Source organism: Thalia democratica, chromosome 8 (genome assembly GCF_965202585.1).
Source record: "Thalia democratica chromosome 8, ktThaDemo2.hap1.1, whole genome shotgun sequence".
In the NCBI taxonomy this organism is placed as follows: Eukaryota; Metazoa; Chordata; class Thaliacea; order Salpida; family Salpidae; genus Thalia; species Thalia democratica.
This window is the reverse complement of record NC_139172.1, coordinates 6,705,064-6,720,914: the sequence shown is the minus strand read 5'-3', so window position 1 is coordinate 6,720,914 and position 15,851 is coordinate 6,705,064. Positions and strand designations below refer to the sequence as shown.

The 15,851-nt window shown below is 24.0% G+C and overlaps 1 protein-coding gene across 1 annotated transcript; it reads left to right on the top strand.

Annotated features, from left to right (window-relative positions):
* Window positions 1-9,577: 9,577 nt before the first annotated feature.
* Window positions 9,578-12,653, top strand: LOC145842843 (uncharacterized). Its single transcript, XM_082950322.1, has 7 exons — window positions 9,578-9,637; window positions 9,707-9,812; window positions 10,076-10,217; window positions 10,436-10,499; window positions 10,709-10,792; window positions 11,524-11,618; window positions 12,524-12,653. The coding sequence occupies exons 1-7, from the start codon at window positions 9,578-9,580 to the stop codon at window positions 12,651-12,653; spliced, it is 681 nt and encodes a 226-aa protein (XP_082806448.1).
* The last annotated feature ends 3,198 nt before the right edge of the window (window positions 12,654-15,851 follow it).

Here is a 15,851-nt window from a genome sequence, read left to right as displayed (position 1 = left end):
CACAATTGTGCAAGTGAAAAATTGCTACCTAAATATAATATTGCAAATAGTTCGGTAAACTTTTAACTGTAACCTACCTATAAAAACATTAAGTAGTACACAGTATAAAAAACCTTATCACTTCTTAATTCAAGTAAACTTTATTATTGAAATATGGAATAGAAGTTTAAGACTTTTTTTACATAACTTACAGCTTTAAACGTTGTATTTAGAAACAGTTCAACTAAGTTTATAAATCAAGGAAAAGTATCAGGTTTTTTCATTACGATGAAACTAACTAATTCACTTGGAATGTAGGATTGCAATTTTATTTATATGTTTTAAATTAATTTTGGTAGAAAATTTTTGCTATTTTTATTTAAGAAACATAAAATTATTTTGTATATAAGCACAAATAGTTATATAAAAGATAAATATTTTATAAGCTCTTCACAACGTAGTATTAAAGTTTTTATAGTGAAAAAAAATTTGATATTTTTTGATAAAAGTGTTAAACAGCAAAAACTATCTAAATGACGAATAATTGCTTACAGAAAGGGATACTAGTTAAACTTCAAATATTTATACTCTTGTTATTTCAAGTTTTACATAAATTTTTAAAGTTTAACTTTGTTTTCATTAAAAATTATTTTAAGAAAAAAAATGTTTTGGTTTAAAATAGTTAACTATCTTTTTTTTTTTAATTAACTCAATTCAACTGAAAATTTTACGTTTCTAACCCGAATATTTTCTTACTTGGTTTTTTCTAACTCAATACCAACTCACTTGGTCTTTGGAAACAAATTGTTATTGTTTGTTTCAATATTTTATAAAACATTTCGTTCAAAAAAAAATATTTTGCTGAAATTGATTTTAATTTAATCTTTGATACAAATTTGAAACTCTAAAATTAAAAATTGGAATTGTTCTAGAATAAAAAAATTTCAAATATAAAGTTAGAAATGTGTCAAATAGGAAAAAAATCGAGTTAGCAATAAAAAAAATTGTATAAAAGTAAACGTCTAAAGTAAATTCAATAAAGTAAAATAAAAAATAACTTAAAAAACATTTTTTCTCTAATGATAGGCTCCTATGTTAAATTTGATTCTTAGAAATTTATTACCGTACTTTAAAGCATAAATCCTAAGGAAGACATAAAAATGTATACCTTAGTTTATTGTAATTTAAAGAAGTTTAACTATTTGTTTTTTTGTTTAAAAGTATTTATTTTGCTCAAAATAAAGTTAAAAAATATTAACATAGCTTCTACACTTATTAAAATGGTAGTATTTTAAATAACAACTTCTTTTTAATCTTATCATTTTATTTTCAAATTTAATCTAATAAAAAAAAAATTTACAACAAAAAGGTTTTATAAGTACTAAGTAACGTAAACAAAAGTTGACTTAAAATTTAAAAATCACTTTTATTAATAGTTTTTTTTAACAATAAAGTTGACTCTAAGTTTCATAATTAACTTGTCAATTTTTTTTTTGTATAAACAATTTGCTCTTTTTTTAATATAAGTTATATGAATTACAAAATTATGCATTCTTTATTTGAATTACAGAATAGCAATAGTCTTAGCGTCTTAAACTTTGCAGATGATACAATGCTATACAAAACATTAAAAAATCTATACTCAAATTATTGCAAAAGTTTTACTGCAGAACTAAAAAAGGCATCAGATTGACTAATGGAAAACAAACTCAAACTGAACCTTAATAAAACCAGAAGCATGATTCTACATCAATCAAAAAATAGTTTTTCGAAAATATAGATATTTATGTAAAAATAGATAAAACAGTTATAACAAAGGCAATTAGCTATAGATATTTGGGGACAATTATAAACAGAAATTTAAAATGGTCAGAACACATAGAAATTATAAAAACAAAACTACATAAACCTAGGGTGTATTATATAAAACGAGACACTTCTTCAATGAAAAAGTATTATGCTTGATTTTTAATTCTTTGCTTATGAGCAATGTTAGATATAGCTTGTTTTGCTGGAGAAGAGCAAATAAAAAGTGTACAAATGATGTCAATGTTCTCATAAACAGAGCACTTAGATGCATACATTATAAGAAGTATAAAATAATAAAATATTGTAAGATAATTAAAAGCTTAGAAAAAAAATTGATGTTGAAAGACTGTATCTATATAAACTAGGTCTATTTATGTTTAAGTTTGATAATAGTTTGTTACCAGCTAACTTTAATAATTACTTTAAAAAAGTTAATACTATCTATAAATGTTAACGAGGTATTCAGAAACAAATTTTTCCTACCTAGATTCAACAGCAAAATATGTCATAAATCGCTATCCTACCAAGTAAGTAAGTTATGGATTAAGCTACCATTATGTTTGAAAAATATTAGTCATTTTGGAAAGTTCCAGGATAAACTTAAAAGTTATATATTAAATAGTGATTGTTAAGGTCATTAGTAATCATTGCTACTCGACTATTTACTTTTGTTTTAGGAGTTAATAGTATTTGTCATATAAACCCAAAAAAATTTTTTGTTCAAAAGTTGATTTGTTTGGTTAAAATAACAGTGGTTTAATCTAAATTGCAGAATTTTCTATATGGTTATTCTTTAGATTACTTTTTAAGATTACTATTTTGAATTAAGTTCAGAATACTTAAAAACTTTTTTAATTTTTTTAGCTTATCAATGTAAAAAAAAATAATAATAGATGTATATACTTTAACAAAACATTAAGTGTTTAAAAAGTAAGCTGAGGTAACTGTTTCAAGCAAACTTAGGTAAAAAAATCTCTTTTTCTAAGGAAATCAAAAAACGAAAAAAATCTTCTTTTTTATGTTCTCAAATATTGTTTACCTTCTTTTATTACAATTTTAGACTTAGTAAAGTTTTCAAAGTATTATAGAGTATATTTTAAGATAGAAGGAAATTTGTTGTAGCTATAATTTTTATTATTAATATTACTTTTTTTTCTTATAAAGTGCGTGAATGGTACACTACTTATCTTTATATTTTCATTTATAAAAGTTGAGTTCAGTTATGGTAGAATTCACTTCTAAAAAATTAAATATGAAGTTGTACAACTGTTTATTTATCTATTTAAGTATCAAATTCTCCTTACTATTAAAGTAAAACTATTAAAAAAAATAAAAATTACACTTTTAGCAAAAAATATTGATACGATTTAGCGTGATAATACTTCAGTCTATTACAGTTTTACCTTCTTTATAGAAGTTGTAACCTATCATTCAAGTATTTACATTTTTGCTATTAGTATTATTTATCCTCCTTAATAAGTTAATTTAAAGTTATATATAATTTTTTTAGTTCTTATGTTGTTAGACAAGTTTTTAGTACATTTTTAACAGAAAATTAAGTTAGTTTTCGTTTAGTTTTCTTTTCTTTTATTTCGTTTAATTGGTTGTTTTATCACTAAAGATTAAAATGTTTAGATGTTAAAAAATATTTTTAACATCTCGTAAGAAATTTTACAAGCATGCGGTGTTCGACTCGATAACCGAAAAGTTCCTTTGTACACCAGGTCCTTAGACCAAAGTTTTTGAGCGCTTTTTTATCGTTTAATAAACAATACTTTTTAGCTAAACCAAAAAAACTTTAATTTCAAAAACAAAGTAGTACATTAAATCATATAAATCTTAATTTTTGAGAATGGTTTTTCAAAAAAATTAAGCTACTTACTTTTTATAGGCAAAATTTGTGAGAATACTATAATAATCTAAAAATTAGTACAATCCAAGTTATTTGGTATAAAGTTTAAACTTAATGTGTTCAATTTTAAACAGCTACATTTAATCAAGTCAAAAAAAATAACTTTACACGAAGTCTTCACTATCGATAAATTCAGATTGTTCTCTCTTGTTTTATATGAGTATTCCGAAAGTTTTTTAGCTGACATCAACTTGTGCTAAACAACTAAAGTTGATACTTCTTGTTACAAATTATTTGAAGCATGCTTTTAATTTTATTTTTGTTACACGTTAACAATTATTAAATAAAAGTTTAAATTATTATTTTAAAGACTTTTTTGTAGTATAAATTTTCAATAGTATGTCCTGGACAAGACGTTAAAAGGTGTCCAAGGTGTACGACTCGATAACCGAAAGGTTTTTTCGTGCACCAGGTCCTAGGACCAAATATTTTGAGTGAGTGAGTATGCCAGCAATGAATTTTTTGTAGTGTTTGTCCCCGAAATACATCTACTATTTATTATGGTTTCTATTATTACAGTTTTAGACTTGGAAAGGTATTAAAAAAATAAAATAAAATAAGGATTTAAAAATTGAAGGAAATTTATTGTTTTTAATATTATTATTGTTAAAATTGTTATAGTTTTTTATCTTTTTTTCTTATAAAAAGCATAATTTTACACTATTTATGTTCATATTTTATAAAAGTTAATTTCAGTTATTGTAAAAATCATTTCTTAAAAATTCTTAAAAAATAAATTGCAATAGTTTATTTAACTATTCAAATGTAAAATTGTTTTTACTCTTCAAGTTAATTTATTAAATAAAATAAAAATTACCTTTTAATAAAAATACTTAATTTTTTTTAAATTTCAGCTTATTACATTTTACTTTCTTTAAAGAAGTTGTAACCTATAATTCAAGTATTCACACGTTTGTTATTAGTGTTGTTTATCTACTTTTAAAAATTATTTCGAATTAATTTCAAGTTGTATACATATATTTTTTAGTTCATATGTTACTAAACAAGACTCATAGTACATTATTAAATACAAAATTCAGTTAATTTTCGTTAAGTTTTATTTTCTTTCATTTTTTCTTTTCGTTTAATTGATTGTTTATTACTAAAAGTTTAAATATTTAAATGATAAAAAAAACGATGTGTATTAGCTCGTAAGAAACTTTGTAAGCATGTGGTGTACAACTCGATAACCGAAAGATTCCTTTGTACACCAGACCCTTAGACCAAACTTTTTGAGCGCTTTTTTTTTTCATTCAATAAACAATACTACTAGTAAATCCACTGATTAAAAAGTTTCCTTACTCCTACTCGTAATAAAGTAAATAAATTTTAGAACATAAAGTTATTACTTTTTATTTAATTGTTATATAACTTAAAATTTTAAGCTTTAATCAAAAATAATGTATTCGACCACAAAATAATATTTAAAAAGAACGTTTTTACACCAACAATAACTATTATTTAGCTACAGATGATTTAAACTTCACACTATTAGTAGAAGGGCAATATTAAAAAATAAAAATAAAATTACACACAGTATCTTAAGAAAATTAGCGAACGAACAATAAACAAACAAACATTTACTGAACACATGTCAAGTTCTCACAACTTTTTGATGTGAAATATTACGTGTCTTTATAGAATTATTCTTTATGAGCTAGCTAGTAGCACATTTGATTAATAAAATTGCTTCTTAAGTTTTAAATTCATACTTCTTAGAACTACTGTTAACTATCAGCGTTTTTTTTATAGTTTTTCTATAAGTTTTAAACTAGTAAGATTAATTTAAAATTACTATATATACGTTTGTTTCGAACAAAAACTGTGTATGTTTTAAAAACTTGAGTTAAAAGGTTCGTTTTTATAAAACTATTTCAAATAACAACTAAAAAAACAGTTAGGATTAGCAGTAGTAAAAAATCATATAAGTTTTACTTTAATTTGGTTAAGAAACTAACTTAGGAAACATACAATAAAATATTTTTTTAAATTATCTTACTTATTTATCGAAAATATAACTAATAAAAATAATTAATTTTAAAAAACAAAACTATTTCCTTATAGCTTTAGTCAAAATGTTTAATCCTGTTTTTAAAGATTATAAGTTGCAATAAAATTCTGAAACGTTTTTTATCAAGTTTTGTTTTTGTCTTGATAGTAATTTGTAATTATCCAAAGCTTGATCAACACATTGTACACTACATGTACATAATTTAATAATAAAATAAGAAGAAAAATTTTTCAGATATTCAAATGTATTTTCTCCAATAATTCTACAAGAAATGATCCTTAAAAACAAATTTAATAAGAATATTTTGTTTCTAAGAAATATTAGGTGAAAAATAACACAAATTAAAGATTAGCTTTAAGCTATTATTTTTTGATTTTCACGTTAAGCTTAAAACTCTATTTTTAAGATATTCGAAATATTTTTAGTGAAACTTAATTTACAAAGAAAATTAATTTAGGAATAAAAGTTTAAGTATTAATCTTTTATTTGCTAATAAAACAAAATTTACTTAATAATGAATTAGAAACATTAGAAATGCAATTTATAACAATAATTTTTAAGTCATTATTAACGCCATTAAGCTTATTATTTTTACAAGTACAATTATTTCAAATCATATAGTTCATTAAGTACTTAATTAATTACATTTTTACTTCATTTAATCTTTAGATAACATTTGCTTTTTGTCTCATAAACGGTTACATTGCTATTTGTAAGCAGAAACTTATTTGAGTAAAATTAGATTTTATTATTTGAACATTTTAAGTTGATAAAATGAAGCACAATCAGCAAAAAAAAGTCTATATTTTTAGTTGTTTCAAACTTAAAGCAGACTAAGTTTTCAAAAAAACAATATACAGGACAACAAAGTTGTAAACAGTTTTTTTTTTCAAACAGTTAAGCCAGGGTTTCCCAAACTCATTTACTAAATCGCCCCCTTTACAGAAGTTTGAAAAAAAATCGCCCCCCATGATTTTATAAAGTTTTTTTTCTTCTTGAGTACGCACTTTTGAGCCAAAAAAGTTGTATTCGAAATGTCATTTAGTCTTGAATTTATTATTCACGCTCTTTTAGGCAATGTTTAAAGTAATTTAAAGGGCTTGAAAAAATAATTTACCGATATTTTCTTATAAGCCCATGAAAGTGTATAAAAGTACTAAAATATTAAAAAGCCTTTTGTAATCTGTAATCAATTCTGTTTAAATACGAATTGTTTTGAAACTAATGAAACCTTTAGATTAGTTGTGGACAACTTTTGTAGTCAACAAGTCATTTTTACTAAAAAATACTTTCTAGTGTCGACTTGTTAAAAAAATGTACTTGCGGGCTACATGATTTAAAAAACTAAGATATAAGAAAATTAAAAATCTCGAGCAAAATTTAACAAACTGATTTACTATTATTGCGATCTAGGAAGTACTATTGTGAACTGAAAACCAAGTTGAAAGCGTATTTCAAAGTAATAAGTATCAAGAAGCTAAAGTTTATTGTTTTGCACAATAGTAGTTTTTAAGTTACTTAACGGGCTGAAATTTGACTGGATCTGGGCCGTACGTTACCCATCTAAAATCTTAACTAAAACCTAGGCATATTCTAAAACTATTTTACCATAGATTAAAAAAGTTTTACAGTTAATTTTGTGAACAGAAAGTAATCTATTAAAAATATTTTTATTGGATTAAAATTTTGGTTTGTAACTGTAGCAGTCTTTTCGATGGCTTATTTAATTCTGTTCAAAAATGAATTTGTTTTCTAGCTATCAGCCTATAATAGTTTATCAGAGGAAAATAGTTAAAAATAAAAAGCTAGGGTTAAAATATTAAAATAAACAACACATTTTAATTGCCAAAATATTTTGAATTAAGATAAAACAAAAAAAAGTTGTACTAATAGTTTAAAATCCTTAATATATAATTATTTTTAAATAATAAATCAAGTTAGAATATAAAACTGACTTTAAGAATATTTTTAGTGAAATAGTTAAAGTCATTTAAAATAGAGACTTCAAATCTATACTCTTTAAAAGTCCAAAATTCTTTATTGAAATAAAAACTTTATTGGTTTACATAATTTTTTTACTTATACAGACTAAACAAGTAATAATAAAAATATGTCAAATAAATATCTTTTAAACAAATATTATATTCACTATGCTATAAAAACTTTTAGTGTAATGTAAAACAACAAATATAAACTACAAAATTAACCAAGTCAAAACAAAACCACTTAATAAATACAGTAGACTTGAATTTGCACTTTGAATAAAATTAAAAAGTGCTAACTCAAAAATTCATTATCATTTTTTTTTACAAAAGGCAAATTTCAACGTATTATAATGCAATACTGTTATGAATAAACGTGAAATCCACTGAAACAAAAAAAATGTTTATTAAAAAAGATTGATCTATACAAGCTATTAAGTATAATAAAGTTTTTGTTTTTTTAATACTTAGTTAGTTATATACTTTATTTAAGTTAAGTTAAGAAATTCTAAATTTGCACTTTTTTTTTGAGTAAAAGTGCGAATTCAAGAGGAAGTCTACCGTAATTAGTATTCATTAGGCATTAAGCAAACCTGTTGTAGAATAAATAAGTTAATAAAATTTTATCATAAAAAGACTACTTAAGTACAATACAAACGAGCTCAAGTAAGAAATCTTTTATAAAATCAACTAAAATTGAAGACCTTACAGAAAATAATGTCTGCAACTGAAGTCTAATCTAATGTGAAGGATGAGCTTCATGACTGATTGCAAGTTTTTCTATATCTAGCTCTAAATCAGTCAAACAAAGCCTCAAGTCACCTCCTTAACAAATATCTAGATTATATATTTTGTTCAAGATGTTGATAACTGAACTGAAAGCTTTCTCAACAACATAGCTAGAACGAAAAACTATAAACAACAATCTAACTTCCTTCTTAATGATTGGATACTAATGCCTTAGTTTTTGTTGAGTGCAAAAGCTTTTATATCGTTCTTTGGAAAAATTTACTTTAAGTTCAAGGTCAGTTTGTAAGTCTGAAAAAGTTTCCTGTCAGTCAACGTTTACTTCAAAAAGATCTGCTTTGAAGGGATCCATAATCCACTTCGGGACGTTTAATTGACCTCAGGGTCAAATATTTACTGGCAAGCTAAAATTAGTAAAATAAAAAGGTAAAAACTAAAAATTTTATGAATGCCCAAAATTATAAAATCGCCCCCTATTCGCCCCCTTACTAGTTATCGCCCCCCCTTTCGCCCCTTTACTAAAATTCGCCCCCCGACTTACTAAAATCGCCCCCAGGGGGGCGATATCGCCCACTTTGGGAAACCCTGAGTTAAGCTTACCTGCGCTGACTTTGACCATTGACTTTGAGAATTTTACACGGTACAAAAAAGTAATTAAAAAGTATATAAAAACTTAATCAAATTTTCAAAATAGTAGTTAGTTTTTTAAAAGTTAGTCATCAGATATAATTTTTATATTTTTTTTACAATTACTTTTATAGTTGTTAAGTTTGCAAGCACACTTCCAAGTAGTTAATTGACTATTTAAATTTTAAATAAAAATTATTTTGTTAGAATTTTATAACAGAAATTTTCAAATGGATGAGTAAATAGTCAACGTTTAATGTTAAAGCTATAAGTTTATCGATTATAAAAAGAAATACGCACTAAAAAAGATAAGAAAAAACTAAGGTAGCAAACAAAAATATTAATACAATTTTTTAGTTTTAAAATTTGCAGTAAATTAGCTTTTTTTTTAATAACTTTATACATTTTTTAAATTATTTTTCTTAAGAGTTAGATGAAAACTTAAACCACACTTCGCTTTATTGACATTTTAGTAGTTTTGATACACAGCTATACTCAGTTCTAAAAGAAATGAAAACTACTTTCACTTTATTTTGTTTGGTTTTCATCGTTTTGTCCTATCTATCTCAGGTGAGTTCTTTTTCGCTGCATACTAAATTTCTATATTTAAGTATTTAAACTACTGCATTTGTATTAAAGACGGAGGGAACTCTTTCTAAAAAAGCGAAGAAGAAGAAAGGTAAGAAGGAAAACAAACCTCCGGGCGTGGCAGGAGAAAACAAAAACTTTCCTAATAACTGCCAATGTAAGTTTCCTAATTAACATTTAATATGTAAAAGATTTTGAACAACTTAAAAAAATTAAGAAATAAACTACAAAAATGTAAGATTTTAGTTTTTTAAACTTTGCCAAACTTATCATTTGTTATTTAGTATTATAGCAATGTTGTACAAACTGTATTAGTAAATTACAAACAGACATTCGACAAATATTTTAACGAATTAAATAGTTTTAAAAATGATTTAGAAATTTTTTATGAGTTTTAACCATTTAAAACTTCAAACACAGTATGTAGACTGATGGTTGAAGAAATAACAAAGATCTTAGAAGGAGAAGGCCAAGAAGAAGAAGATAAAATGTCTGAGGAGCAAAAAAAGAAGAAGAAAAGAAGAGAAAGGAGAAAATCAAGAGCTGAAAGAAAAAGAGATAAGTAAGAATAAGTTTTAAAGCCTATTTTTTAATTAGAGCTAAAAAAATTTTTTGAATAAGTGTCTTTTTTCTAAAACTGAAGCTGGTCTTGGATTTTTACTTAACATTTTCATTGCGAACTTCATGTATTATTGCTAGATATATTAAAGTAAAACTTATTAGAACAACAAAAGTGCTTAGTGTTATTTAAAATATACATTACATATTCTTTATTTGAAGGAGCATGCCTATGTTTGTTGCAATCGAAGATGTTTGTGACAAAATGCTGGATTATGTACCTCAAGTGAGAAAAAAGAACTTTAGGTAGTATGAATAGTAGTGGAATTATGTGCATTTATCTAACAATGGTTAAATTTGTATAAACGCTTGATACTGTAAAACTTTTATAGTAGTTACTAAACACTTTTTCAAGTTTGAAAAAAAAGTCTTAACTTTACTAGATACATCAAAAAAAGCGATCTGAGTGGCACTCAAGTGATTATGACGTCACAGGTTGAGGGTAACGAGAAAGGTGATGAACTACAGAAAAAATTCGATGATTACAAACATCCAGAGACTAATAGATTAATGTCACAAGTTAGTAGTTTAAAAAAAATTGAAATTAAAAGTTTTCGTTTTTGTACTTAAGGACATAACTACTAAGTGTTTTGTTGCGTTTATCACTTAATACTACAAAAAAGTTTTTTTGTGAGATATAAATTTTTACTGCTTTAAGAATTATAACAGAAAAGTTTTGGTTGAAAAAAGTATTTAAACTTGAAATTAATGTTTATAGGAACTTTCTTTAGTATAATTTTTTTTTCAGTTTAGAAGAATTTTTTGAAGTTATGAAATTAGCTTTTTTTATCAATAGCTGTATTCATACACTAACATTAAATATTTAACTAGAGTTTCAAAATTATATTATTTCAATTGCCATTTACCACAAAGTTAATAAACAATGCTATCTTTATTAAGATATCGGCAGGTATTTAAATGATGGCGGGCCAAATTTAAAAAATAATAGTTTTGCGAGCTGCAGTTGTAGTTACAGCGTGACTTATATTTTACTTTTTGTTACAAAACTAACAATTTTAATATAAATTTTAAATTCCTCGTCAATAATTGATATAAAATAAATAGATTAATTAAAAAGTAAGCTAAAAATGAAAGTTCTTTAAATGCAAAAACTCTCAAAATCACCCCCTTAATTGCCCCCGTCTTACTAAAACCGATAACATCTTAATTCACCTTCTTTGAGAAACTCTCTTCTAGCTGTTCTATACCAAATGATTTAAAGCAAGTTGTAATGATAATTTTCTTTTCAGTGTGACGAGCTAATAAATAGATTTGAGAATGATCTATTGTCATGGCAACAATCTGAAGAAAGACCTGATCTCTCGGACTATTTTTGTAGAGAGAGGTTTCAGTTTTTATTTTACATGAATAAAAAAATATTTTAAGTCAGATAATTATGTTCGTTTTTAAAGAAGCAATAGTTTGTATTAATAATGTCGAACTTGACTGCAGTTTTATGAATTACTCCTATAAATTATATAGCAGAAACTTGGTGTTATAAAACATTTCTTATAGAGATACGAACAAACTTTTGATGTAATGACTATCTTTGTGTATGACTATCTTTTTTTAACACATGCCTTTAAAGGTAACATTTGTTTAAGTTTTTTTTTTATAATTTGCAATAGATTATAAAGTATAAGATGAAAAAATAATTTCATTGCAACAATAATTACAGCTTATGTTTAATTAATGAGTAAATGTAGTACTGAACTTTCTTTTAATACGGCAGCAAGTTAAACTAAATTAAATCTCAACTTTCAGACTGTTTGATTTAAATTGACATTGTTTAAAATTAAAACACAAAAGTATCTTTTGAATAACTTGTAGCAACACAATTAAAAATTAAATGTAAACAAAAATGTAATTAATCAAACTAAAGCTATACTAAAAGAATAAAAAGTTTAAAATGTTATAGAACATGGTTGCAATAAAACAAACATGTCTCGAGGGTTCAGTATTACGATCCGTCATAATATAAAGAAAATTAGAAAGCTGTTTAAGATTAAGAAAAACTATAACTTTTATATCTTTCTATAAAGTATAGTCGAAAACTCTAAAAGTCTAAGAAGTTACTGTTTTGACATTTAACTAAAGATAAATTGAATTTGTTTTGACTGAAAAAATAACAGTTTGTCACGGTGTTTTTAACAACAAAGTAATCAATGAAAAACAACTTATCGAGTTATATTATTTTGCGATAAATTTTTAAATAAGAAACTACTTTATCTAACTACACAAATTTATCAGAGTATTGAAAGAATCCGACGACGATAGTTGCTTTGAAGAGCAATCAGCGAAACAAGAGTTGTGGAAGAAGACGTTTGATGTCGTCCTTGAGCACAGACCGGACCTCCGCGAAGCTAACTTCGATGTTTAAAATTTATTAAAAATCATTGTTTTCAGTTAAAATATTTTTACAACTAATTTGACAATTAAAAATTTCTACTAAAGTTTAATAGTTGAAATTTAGACTTATATTGAGCTATAGCTGGCTTACAAGTTTATAAGTATTACTGAGAGACAAAACAAATAAGTGTTATACTTTATATTTAATTCAATATCGTTTTGATAAAAACTGATTGATACACATGAAAACATGAAACTAAAAACATGAAACTAAATAAGTAAAACAAAAAACTCAAACGTAAAATATTCAAACTGTTTAAATAATAAATCTGAATCTTTTTATTAAATAACAAAACAAACAAATACCGAAATTTTGAGAAACAGAAATTGACTGCGATTTGATAGTTTTTCATATAATGAAAGTTATAAATGTGAATTTTTGATCGAACTAGTAATACAAAAAACTTTTTTTAATTTTTGTTATACAGTTTATTTAGTGCTTAAAAATAGAGGTTATCAACTTAACAACAACCTTGCTGTTATAATTCAGGTTTTAATTCCGGTCAAGGCTGATACAAAAATGTTGCTTATTGTAAAGCAAGTTGAACTGACGAAATTTTCAATGATGATGTTATGTCAGATTTTTGATGATTTTTACTTTAATATGAAAGTTTTTGATAAACTCAATTAATATGTATTTACGCGAATTTAAAAAGCTTACCAAGTGCTATTGATAGTTATTGGTAATTATAGGTGATATAATTACTTTAACTAATCTTGTTTTATTTTAAAGACTGTACGGTAGGTAGCTAAACATGATATATTAAAAGTTAGTAAATAGTTATTTAAAGTGATATAAAATAACATTGTTTTATAAGCTGTTCAATAACTTTTCTATTTTAAGGTACAGTTTGGTTTGAGGAAAAAGTTATTTTTTTAAGAGTATACATTTTAAATGCTGTTTGGAAGTTTGAAGTCAACTTAATTATAGCAGTTTTGGAGAACGATAAAGACTATTAAACCTTAATTTGGGCGTTTAACAAACTTTGTTTTTTAATTTTTTAAGCTAATGGAATCAATTCAACTCAATATTTTGAGCACTAAAGAAAAAAAAATTATGGGTGTTTAATTTTTTTTATAAATTTTACGGTTCAATGTATTTTGAAACATACAATATAGTAGAGGCTGTTAAAAACTATCAAAAGTAGGCTTTTATTGTAAGGCAAGAAAAGTTATACGTTTAACAAATAAATCTGTACACCGTAAATTAAACTAATGGGTTTCATTATTTACAGTTTTTATAACAATGTTTAAAGTTAGACACATTTAGATAAAAAAAATCATTACTGCTTTACCTTAGTTTTGTAATAAGATAATACTGTAAAAAATAAGTTTATACACTTTTAACATGCCGTAATTTTATATATTTTGTTTGTTAATTATAACACACTAAAAAAAATCATTTTTTTTTAATATTTCGACATCAAAATAAATAAATTATCAGTTTAACTTTTCATAAATTTTCTTTAGTTTTAGTTATTCAATTTAAACTAAGATAAATAAGCATTAAATTTTAAAGGTAGATAGCCAAGTTAAAGTATGAGAATGATAGTATGAGTGTAGATTGTAGATAAGTTTTCAATATAAGATTTTAAATAAAGATGTGCAAATAAAATATACTACTTACTACCAGGTTTCGGTGCTAAAAAATTACAACTTTTTCAAATATGATAAAATATAAAACTGCACATAACAATGTTGCTTATCTATTATGTTATTTAAAAACTTATTTATGCATGAAAATCTAAACAAAAAGCTAAAATAATACATATTCGAAAATTCAACCTTATCAGTGTATAATTAGGTAAATTTAGTACTAGTTTTATAACATATAGAATTTAGTTAATGAATTTAAATAATATTAGTTTTTAGTAAAATATTTTGTTACAAAATAAGACCATAAAAACTTAGAAAAGTTATTTTAATAGTTACATTATAAACTAATTTTCTTAAAGCTTTAAATATAATTTTTACACGTTTTTGTTGTTAAACTAAAACTATTTATTTGGCCGTATTAAGAGTTTTTTAGTAGTTCCTTAACTTTTTTGTTAAAATATTATTGTCTAATTGATGAACTTAATTAGAATTTAAAGGTTTGTTAATCCTTTATTTTCATTATTAATACTAGCTCTTTTACTCAGACTTTAAAGTTATACAACTTTGTTAATACCTCGTTTTATAGTAATTTTTTGTTTATTGAACGACAAAAATACGCTCAAAAGGACCTGGTGTACAAAAAACATTTCGGTTATCGAGTCATACACCAGAACAGTTTCACGTCATTCCCAGGACAATATAATGTTTATAGCACAAAACAGATATTTAAAGACTTAAAAGTTTAAAAGTATTATTTGTAATAAATTCAGTAAAATTTTTATCTAAATCTTCTAAAGTTTTTTTTATTTAAACTTTATTTTTAAAATATTTAAGTGTTTAAAATACAATATTCTACTTAAACAGTCACAAAAAAAAATAAAAAAATTAAAACCTACGAAAGATAAATATTTAATTTAAAAAATAAGGTTACAAACTACATATCTGTTTAGTTTGCTGTTTTTACTACCATTTTCTATAGCTAAAAACAACATTTAAGCCTAGAAATTTATTACCGTAGTGTTAAAAAAGAGTATTTACTTTAAGAAGTTTTTTTCCATACGTTCTTTAAAAAACTCGTAAAAGTAGTTAAAATTATACTCAAAATTAATAAAGTTTTTAATACTTTTTGTCGAACTTTAACCACTTAAAAACTAATGTTTGTTTTAATTAATGATTAACAACATTTAATTTTGCAGATGTTGAGTTGATTTTTAATCGTGTTTAGTATAACTTTGGTTACTGATTTAGTATTGAAATAATTTAGCACAGTTTTTTTTTTGCTAATTTTTTTTTTAAGTTTGAATTAAAAAAAATCTTTGGCTTGGTTTGAATAAGAAATATATATTCAAACACAAAAAGTATTATCCTGAGTATTACAGTTAATATGATATATTTTCTGGTACTATTTACACTTTAATAGTACTTAATTGGTACTTACTTGTATTTAGTCTTAAAATATCTAGCAATTAATATATTACTAGAATAAATTAAATTGCAGAGTATATAAATATTAATTTAAGAAACATCACTTGTCTCGCCAAACCTTAAGTTTGTTTGTAGCAAAATTAGCTAG